Source organism: Tasmannia lanceolata, unplaced genomic scaffold, assembly GCF_043159265.1.
Source record: "Tasmannia lanceolata isolate RefF3 unplaced genomic scaffold, GAP_Taslan_0.1 ptg000012l, whole genome shotgun sequence".
NCBI classification, from domain to species: domain Eukaryota; kingdom Viridiplantae; phylum Streptophyta; class Magnoliopsida; order Canellales; family Winteraceae; genus Tasmannia; species Tasmannia lanceolata.
Window position 1 is genome coordinate 41,123,917 of NW_027518689.1, and position 10,113 is coordinate 41,134,029.

Here is a 10,113-nt window from a genome sequence, read left to right on the forward strand (position 1 = left end):
GAGCAATATGAAGAAGAGAACTGTCTCCCCCATCTGGATAAAGGCAAGGGGATAGTCGATAGGTTGGATAAGATGGCCCAGGAGATGGAGAGCATGAAAATGCAGGGTCCGAAAAAATTAAACATGGCCGAGTATATGATAATACCGGGAGTTGTGCTACCTCCTAATTTCAAGATGCCGGATCATGATAAGTATGATGGGACAGGATGTCCCAAGAGTCATCTGAAAGCCCTTATTCCTCGCAGCATGGGCTTACTCCAGAGCAGATTGCTCTTCTTTTCCCTAGATCTCTTACTGGAACAGCAAAGAAATGGTTTTTAAGCTTGAAAACCGAAGAGATCAGAACTCTGGAGGATATTGCCAATAGATTTGTTGAGCAATTCTCCATGGAGGAGGGAATAGATGTGACAAAAAGAGATCTGAAGGCGCTGAAACAAGGGCACAATGAAACCTTCACTTCTTTCATTCGCCGATGGAGGCGAAAGGCAGCGCAGATGACTCACCGTTTGCCTGACTCAGAGCAGATCAAGATTGTTGTGAAAAACTTATCATCTCAATACTATCACCACATGGCAATCCAGTACTTCATTGATTTTGATTTTCTAATCAAAACCGGAACTCAAATCGAAGATGCTTTGTCCAAGGGGCTGAGATCAAGACCTTCGTCTGATGTGAGAGAGGGAAAAAGACCTATTGTGGCACCGAAGGAGGTGCACAGTGTTAACTATACCGGGCCTCCCAGTTATGCCAGACCACCAGGTTATGACCGACCACCATCCAGAACGGTGACCGAGGTCAGGAGGCCGATGGAAAAGAAGGTCTTTCGTCAGTTCGACCCTCTCCCTTACTCCTTATCAGTGGCTTTGAAGAAGTTACTGAGAGATAAAAAAATCACTTTGTTGGAACCTAGAGAGCTTCCTAACCCTTTGCCCAAGTATTGGAGGAAGGACCAATACTGCGATTATCATCAGAATTCAGGGCATTTGACTGACAAATGCATGGCTTTAAGACACAAGATCCAAGACATGATAGAAGCAAAGGATCTTGCCGTTGAAGCACCGAACGTCACTCGAAACCCATTGCCTACACATGCAATGCCTCCCCCGAACGTGTATGCCATTTTCACTGAAGAAATCCTCTTAGATCACTCCCGTATTTGTGCGGTTATTTCTGATAGACCGTATGTTCTGAGATGGGATGATGAAGATGAAGCGATCGAAAACAAGAAATCTTATATACTATCCCCTCTAGACGAAGGATTAACAGGATCCTCTGAGTGTTCTTGTTCTTATGTCCTCAAGAGTGAGGAGGAGGAAGAGATGAAAGAAAAGATCCCTTATGTTTTAAGATTGGAAGAAGAAGACTTGTTGCTTCTGGAAGATCAGTGTGACGAGCTCCGCCATGTCACACGAGGTGGTCGTGTCTTCAAGCCTGCAGAACTCAGAGCAGAAAATCCTGCTGAAGTTGTAAGAGCTGCAGAGAATCTGAAACAGAAGCAGACTGTGGATGAAGAGGAAGAAAATTTGTTGAAACAACTGAAGAAGACACAAGCTAACGTGTCCATCTGGGGTTTACTAATGGCATCACCGAAACACAGACAGGTTGTGCTTCGAGAATTAAATGCCTCTCAAGTATCAGTTGAAATTACCCCCGATGAGTTGGTCAATCTCGTGGCAATGGCCAGGGTTTCTAGAACATTGTCATTTACTGATGAGGATCTGCCTCAAGAAGGAAGAGATCACACAAGACCTCTCCGTATCACCATACTGTGCAACAAGAAGAGGGTCCCCGAGATATTAGTGGATAATGGGTCAGCTTTAAATGTATGTCCTTTAAGCACCGCCACTACCTTGGGATTTGGGCCAGCCGATTTTATCCCGTCGGAACAGGGGATATTGGCATATGACAGAACCAGAAGAGATGTCATCGGGACACTCGCCACAGAAGTCGAAATAGGAGGTGAAACTTTCGAGATAGAGTTTCAGGTTCTTGACATCAAAACATCTTTCTTTCTCCTGCTTGGCCGGCCGTGGCTTCATAAAGTTGGAGTCGTTCCTTCCACACTTCATCAAAAATTGAAATTCGTCCGAAACAATCGGGTGATCACAGTGCGAGGCGACCCTGAACCGGAAATTGGTCAAATAACATCTGAATTGATCACTGAAAAATCAATAGATGTTAGTTTAACCGGCTTTTCTTTAGAAGTCTCTACTATTTCCTTTGGGGAAGCAATGAATGAAGAAATAATGTTCCTCTCAAGCACAAACACTCAAGTAGTAAAGATAATGAGAAAATATGGTTATGTCCCAGGAGCTGGCCTGGGAAGAAATCTACAGGGCCCAACTGAGTGGCCAGAGTTGAAAGCAGTAGATGGCTTATTCGGGTTAGGATATCAGCCAACCCGAAAAGAGGTTCAAGAAATGAGAAAGTATATGTTGAAGAGGGCTGAATGCCGTCGTCGGGGTATAGAATTTTCGACAGGACCGTACAACATGATTATGAACGGCCGATTCAGAAGAGAAGGGGCAGACTGTCCGTTCTATGGTTTTTCTGAGACCTGGTGCGATAAGACTGGGAAAAGGCTTCCAGGGTTAGAGATCTTCTTCACAGATGAGTTACCAGAAGACTTTTACAGTGAGCAGTTTACCTTGCCAGCGATAGCAGAAAAATCAGCTACAGATTGGGTAGAAAATATTGAGCCGCATCTCCTAGACTCCCTATATCAGGTCGAGGCCCCAATCATCGCTATGATTGGAGGAGATGTGCCTTTCGTGAGCCCCGAAAGCTGCATTACTCCAGCTACTGGACCTTTAGACAATTGGACCGCACAGGTTATACCCCAAGTAGTCCTCCAGTATAGTCCAGTCCTTTCAAAAGAGTCAGTCATTTCAAAAAACGTGTCAGTTTCTGAGTTCAACCCAAAGTCTGTCATTTCTAACTTTTCTTTTAATGCAGGTACCATAGGGGTTGGAGTGGTTCTCGAAGATGGTGAAGAGTCAGTCCCTGTCAAGTCTCAGTCAGAGGATGTTTTCGCTGATTCTTCATTTGTACATAGTCCTGTCTATGTTGATACTGATGTCGACATGTCATTTCATTTGAATTCTGAGTCTGTAACGCCCGATGTGGGTGAATCATTCGATGTAATCATCAATTCTGCAAAAGAAATAAAAGACTCATTTGTGTACGATCCTGTCTTTATTTCTAATTCTGTTTCTGATTCTGCTTCAAAGCCTGATCAAATAAATAATAATAATAATAATCAAGACTCCCCCTCAAACGAGGAAGCTGACGAAACTCCTCTTGAAATCAAATACATGATTCAACAAGAGGAGATTCGCCGAGCAAAACCACTCGAAGAAGAAATTGAGACTGTAAATATAGGTGATGAAACCTTAATTCGGGAGATTCGGATTGGCAAAACTTTATCTCCTGAGGAACGCGAAGAATTAATCACTTTGCTAAAAGAGTTTAAGGAGGTTTTTGCTTGGTCTTACGATGACATGCCGGGATTGAGTGAGGACATTGTGCAACACAAATTACCTCTAATTCCGGGCATCAAGCCGAAGAAGCAAAAACTCCGAAAACTCAAGACAGAATGGGAGTTAAAGGTTCATGATGAGGTGAAGAAACTACTTGAAGTAAAATTCATTGAAGTAGTGGAATATCCCGAATGGCTTGCAAATATAGTTCCTGTGCCCAAGAAAGATGGAAAAGTCATGATGTGCGTTGATTTCAGAGATCTGAATAAGGCGAGCCCAAAAGATGACTTTCCTCTTCCGAACATCGATATCCTGGTAGACAACACTGCTGGACATGCTCTGTTATCTTTCATGGATGGGTTTTCAGGCTACAATCAGATCAAGATGGCGCCTGAGGATATGATGAAGACGGCATTTATTACTCAATGGGGTACATACTGTTACCGAGTGATGCCGTTTGGTCTCAAGAATGCTGGTGCCACCTATCAGAGAGCTGTGACTACTCTTCTTCATGACATGATTCATAAGGAGGTCGAGGTCTATGTCGATGACATGATTGTCAAAGGCAGGACTCGGCCAGAGCATACAGTCGCTTTGAGAAAGTTCTTTGAGCGAATCCGAAAGTTTCAACTTCGCTTAAACCCAAATAAATGTGTATTTGGGGTCACGTCAGGGAAGTTGCTTGGATTCATGGTCAGTGAAAGAGGAATCGAAGTGGACCCTCAGAAAATCAAGGCTATCCAAGAAATGCAACCACCAAAGACGGAAAAGCAAATTCGTGGGTTCCTTGGCAAGGTGCAATACTTGAGGAGATTCATATCTCATTTAACTATGACATGTGAACCCATCTTCAAATTATTGAAAAAGAATTCCTCCAAGAAATGGAATGAAGAATGTCAGGAAGCATTTGAAAAGGTCAAGCAGTGTTTGTCTTTGCCTCCTGTCTTATCCCCAGTCATTCCTGGTCAACCATTGTTGATGTATTTGTCCATCACAGATACAGCAATGGGTTGTATGCTTGCTCAGCAAGATGTAGGATCTAAGAAGGAGAAGCCTATCTACTACATCAGCAAGAAAATGCTAGAGTACGAGATAAAGTACACTATCTTGGAAAAGACTTGTCTAGCATTAGTCTGGGCGACTCAAAGACTAAGACATTATCTCTTGTCGAATAAGGTATTTCTGCTTTCACGGATGGATCCGTTGAAGTACTTATTCGAGAAGCCCGCCCTTACAGGAAGAACTGCAAGGTGGTTGCTATTGTTATCTGAGTTTGACATCACATACGTCACTCAGAAATCTGTCAAAGGACGGGTTATTGCTGAGCAGCTAGCTGATGCTCCTGTTGAGGAGAATGCTTTTCTGAAGGCTGAATTTCCTGATGAAGAGATCATGGAACTTGAAGAAGAAATTCCAAGTACCAGATGGACAATGTACTTTGATGGAGCCGTAAACAATCGAGGACAAGGAATAGGAGCAGTGCTTGTATCTCCCAAGAAAGAATATATCCCGATATCCATCAAGTTACAATTCGAATGTACAAATAACATGGCAGAGTACGAAGCTTGTATCGCAGGACTTGAGGCAGCTTTAATTTTGAAAGTCCAAGAGATTGATGTATTTGGAGATTCAATTCTGATAATTTGTCAAACCAATGGTAATTGGAAGACAAGAGAATCAAAATTAATCCCGTATAATTTCTATCTCGAGTCTCTGGCCAAGAAATTCAAGAGTATCACATTTACCCATCTGTCGAGAAACAAGAATCATTTTGCAGACGCCTTGGCTACTTTAGCCTCGATGTTGGATATTTCTGAGACAATGGAGGTCCAGCCTTTAGCTGTGAGGTCGCAATGGGCTCCAGCGCATGTAAATGCCATTGAAATATCAGCGCGATGTCCAGATGGAAAACCGTGGTATACTGATATCCGAAATCTCATTTCAGGCAAGGGGCATCCCCCTGAAGCTTCCAGCAAAGAGAGAAAAACTCTTCAGAGATTCGCCGCTAACTTCATCATTTGTGGTGAAGAATTGTACAGAAGATCCTTTGATGGGATTCAGCTTCTGTGCGTTGATGAAGATCGGGCTGCGGAGCTCATAGAACAAACACATGAAGGTGTTTGTGGTCCTCACATGAACGGTAAAATGCTATCAAGGAAGATCCTTAGACTCGGTTTCTATTGGCCCTCAATGGAAACAGATTGTTTCGCATTTGTGAAGAAATGTCATAAATGCCAAGTCTATGCGAATCTTATTCATGTGCCTCCGTCAGAGCTGCATTCTATGACCTCGCCATGGCCATTTTCAGTATGGGGGATTGATATCATTGGCAAAGTCTATCCTAAGTCGTCAAGTGGGCACGAGTACATCTTGGTGGCCATTGACTATTTCACGAAGTGGATAGAAGCTGCTTCATATGCTTCCATAACTTCCAATACAGTTGCGAAGTTCATCCGTGCAAACATCATTTGCAGATATGGAGTACCTCATGAGTTGATTTCTGACAATGGATCTCACTTCAAGAAAGAGGTAGTGCACCTGTGCGAAGAATTTAAAATCAAGCATCATAAGTCATCTCCTTACAGACCGCAGACAAATGGTGCTGTAGAGGCAGCTAATAAGAACATCAAGGTTATTATTAGCAAAATGACAGAAACTTATAAGGATTGGTCGAATAAACTCCCGTATGCTTTGTGGGCTTACAGGACGTCGATCAGATCATCTACAGGTGTAACTCCGTACTCTCTAGTTTACGGAATGGAAGCGGTCCTCCCTGTTGAAGTGAGAATCCCGTCTTTAAGAGTTATGATGGAAGCGAATCTGCCAGAGTCTGAGTGGGCCAAAGCCAGACATGATGAATTGCAGATGATTGATGAAAAGATGCTCAGAGCCTTATACCACATCCAAGGGTATCAGAGAAGAATCGAAAGGGCATTCAATAAGAAAGTCAAGGTTCGAGACCTGAAACCAGGAGATCTCGTCTTAAAATCTTATCGAGCACCGGTGTTCGATCCCAGAGGAAAATTCAGGCCAAACTGGTCTGGTCCTTACATTGTTGATGAAGTCCTGCCTGGAAAAGCCGTAAGACTCCTCAATGAAAATGGTGAAAAATTAACAGAACCTACAAATCTGGACCAACTAAAAAAATATCATGCTTAAATACACAAGGAGGCCATCCTTGATCGATCAGAGCCAAAAGCTAACAACCCAAAAGTCAAAATACCGTTTGCAAACCCTTTGGGCCTATAACAAAAAAAAAATCCCTTTTTCTTGACAAACACAAACCAGGGGCATCTTTTATGACTTGCGTCATAAAAGATAGTAAGCTTGAACTACGTTCTGACCTGATTCCTTTTTACAGGATACGTAGGCCACCTGATTAATTCGGGTTCGGTCAAATTCTTCAAATCTTTCAAATCTTTCAAATCCTTGAAAATATGAAAGAAAAGAACAAAACAAAAAATCCTTGAAACCCCAAAAAATGGGCGAACTACGCGGACCTGATTCCCATTTTCTTTGGGGATACGTAGGCAGTCTGGAGGGCCAGATTCGGTCAAATACATGAAAAATCACCAATATGTAACTTGTTTGAACCCCAAGCCTACCTAAAAGTCCTTCTGGTGTATTTTAGGTCCAGGTTTGTAGAGAAACAGAAAGAAAGAAAAAATGATGGAGTCTTAGACCCGCTAGACTGAAAAACCGAAAGGGCGGTCTAGGCAAAAATTAGGGTCATTCACCTGCTAAGTTGAAAACCCGAAAGGGCGGCTTAGGCAAAAATCAAGGTGCAAAGCCTGCTGGATGGAAAATCTGCAAGGGCAGACAGTCCAGGCAAAAACAAATAAGGCATGCGGTCCGCCAAATCAAAAACCTGAAAAGGTGATTTGGTCATGGCAGTGACTTCAAAAAGATAAAACCTCTGAATGCCAGCAAGACTTTTATTTCTTCTAAGGCATTACTCTGAAGTCTGAGTAAGCGCCAGTAGAGATTCTTCTGACACTCTATAAGCTAAGGAGTTGAGACTAAGCAAACCAAAGGGATAATAACCATGACGGAAAACCTGAAAAGAGGGATGAAATACCTTTAAATACGGTTTTCGAAAGATTCTAAGAAGTGGTAGACTGTACCATTTTAAAATACTTATCAGGCTGAAAAGCAGATTCAGTTTCTCTTAGAACCCAAGTCATGTCATGGTCAAAGTCTTCTTTTGTTGTTAGTCACAGTTCAGTCCTTGTCAAAGTCAGGGTTAAACTCCAAGGTCTTGTGTGGGGAGTCCTGTGTGGTCAATGTCTCTCCAAGGTTGGAGTGATAGAAAAATGATGAGGTTGTAGATTCTCGAAAGTGATACAGAGCAGAGCAGAGTTCAGAAGGATAGTACTCAGACCATTCGAAGTATTGGCAGCGGACAGAAAGAGAAGAAAATTATCAGATTCAGTCTGTTGTATTTGAAAAGATTTGTAACTTCAAAAATTCAGGAAATGAAAACCTTTTCTACAATGTTCCCTATGTTTGTTTTCCTACGAATTTGTCATGGAAGTAAATTCGTACTAGGGGCATCTTTTATAACCTGTTCAGGTTATAAAAGATATCAAGTGAACTCTGATAATTGAGATAATTAATTTCATTAAATGAAGATAAGAAGAGGTTCAGTAGAGTTTTTGGTCAAATTCCTCTGAGAGTCTTTCTTATCATCTTATTGAAAATCTATCTCATAATCCCCAGTGGAGTTTCTATCCACAAAATGTAAATAAACCAAGCATTCAAATTAAATCATCTGCATCTGTGCATAAACCATTTAGCCTCCGAGCTAAAAATCAAGCTTTTATGCATAAATTCCTTGCCTCTGAGCATAATTCCCTGCCTCCGAGCATAAAACCCTGCCTCCGAGCATAAAATCCTGCCTCTAAGCATAAAAATTCTGCCTCCGAGCATAAACCCATTGCCTCCGAGTATAATTCCCTGCCTCCGAGCATAAATTCCTTGCCTCCGAGCATAAATCCGTGCCTCCGAGCGTAAAACCCTGCCTCCGAGCATAAAATCCTTGCCTCCGAGCATAAATCATTGCCTCCGAGCATAAATTCCTTGTTTCCAAGCTTAAATTCTGCCTCCGAGCATAAATTCCTTGCCTCCGAGCATAAATCCTTGCCTTTGAGCATAAAACCTTGCTTCCAAGCATAAATCCTCGCCTCTGAGCATAAAACCATGATTTTGAACATAGAAACAAGCCTCTGTGCAAAGACTCAGGCCTCCGAGCTAAAATTCCCTAGCATCTAAGCTAAAACCTTTCAACCTCCGTGCATAAACCATTTTGCCTCTGAGCATAAAACCATCCGCCTCTGAGCAGAAAACCAACATTCCTAACAAACCAACCCTTTTATAATCCAACCTTCACCAAGTCATTTTCTCCATCCCGTTCTCTAAATCAATTTTGGGGCTAGTCAAAATGTGACGTCTGTTCAGCTTTGACATTCGCGCGACAAGCACGCTCTGCCAAAGAGGGGCATCTGTAGACACCCCATTTTGACTAAGCCCTAAACCTTCCCGGCTCGTGCCAAATCCATCCGAATCTCAGCATTAGGGTTCCAAACTTCATCCTAGGCTGGATGAGGGTCTCTTCTAACCCCCTGCAAAATTTCATCTTGATCTGAGCTCGTTTGCCCAGCAATCGGGCTGAGAGAGCATGTATAGTGCAATGAAGGGTGGCCCACTAAATTTTCATTTTCCCCTAAAAACCTTGTATTTTAGGAAAAATCCAAGTCAAATCAAGCCCCTAAATGCCCATGAATACATTTTTAGAAGCCTTAGGACCTTAGAAATGTCCTGGCAGAATTTCAGAAAAATCTGACAAAAAAATTCGGAAAAGACAAGCGGAGTTTGTACAGTTATCAGGAAGCAGGGGTGCATTATCCTGATAGGGTCGCACATTTGTGCGCCTATCAATTTGAGTGTAAATATCAATTCCACCATTTTCTATAAATAAATAAAAAACTTAAGCTCATTTAGAAAAAGAAGAAAAATGGCGATTTTTTTTAGCATTTCCTAGAGAGAGAAGCTCTCGGTTTTCTAGTGAGAGAAAACAGATCTCTGTTTTTCCGACCATCTCCGACCAAATTCCGGCGATATTTTCGTTGATTTTTTCCTAAATATCCCGCCGGAATCCGGCAGATCTCCATGAGATCCGGTCATCTCCTTCTTCTCCGGTTAGCAGCATCTTCTCCTTCAGATCTTCAGGTAGAGAGAGAGAGAGAGTGAGTTGCAGAGAAAGAGAATCCGTGTTTTCCTTTCTCCGGCAAGAATCCGATCGGATTCCGGCGGCTTCCATCTTCTCTGGCATCTTCTCCAAGCAATCCTTTCCGGCTATCTCTTCAGATCCGAGATCCGTCAACTCCGATCCATCTCCGATCGTCTTTTCCGACGAAATCTGAAACTCCGGCAGATCAATGATCTCCTCTAAGAAGCTAGGGTTTCTGTTTCCCCAAATTCTGAGAGAGAAAAGAGAAAAATTCTATAAATAGCTGATTGATTGGGGTTAGCAGGGGGCTCTCATTTTTCCGTTCAATAGCAGAGAGAGAGAGAAGGCTCTCAGTCTTCTTCTCCGGCGAGATCCGGCAAGGATACTCGGCGGAATCTGGCGGAT

The 10,113-nt window shown here is 42.6% G+C and overlaps 2 protein-coding genes across 2 annotated transcripts; both read left to right on the forward strand.

Annotated features, from left to right (window-relative positions):
* Nucleotides 1-386: 386 nt before the first annotated feature.
* On the forward strand, nt 387-2,361 carry LOC143888811 (uncharacterized). Its single transcript, XM_077393208.1, has 2 exons — nt 387-2,177; nt 2,311-2,361. Exons 1-2 carry the CDS (start codon nt 387-389, stop codon nt 2,359-2,361), a joined length of 1,842 nt encoding a protein of 613 aa, XP_077249323.1.
* Nucleotides 2,362-4,910: 2,549 nt separating this feature from the next.
* LOC143888813 (uncharacterized) lies at nt 4,911-5,580 on the forward strand. Its single transcript, XM_077393209.1, has 2 exons — nt 4,911-5,348; nt 5,509-5,580. Exons 1-2 carry the CDS (start codon nt 4,911-4,913, stop codon nt 5,578-5,580), a joined length of 510 nt encoding a protein of 169 aa, XP_077249324.1.
* The last annotated feature ends 4,533 nt before the right edge of the window (nt 5,581-10,113 follow it).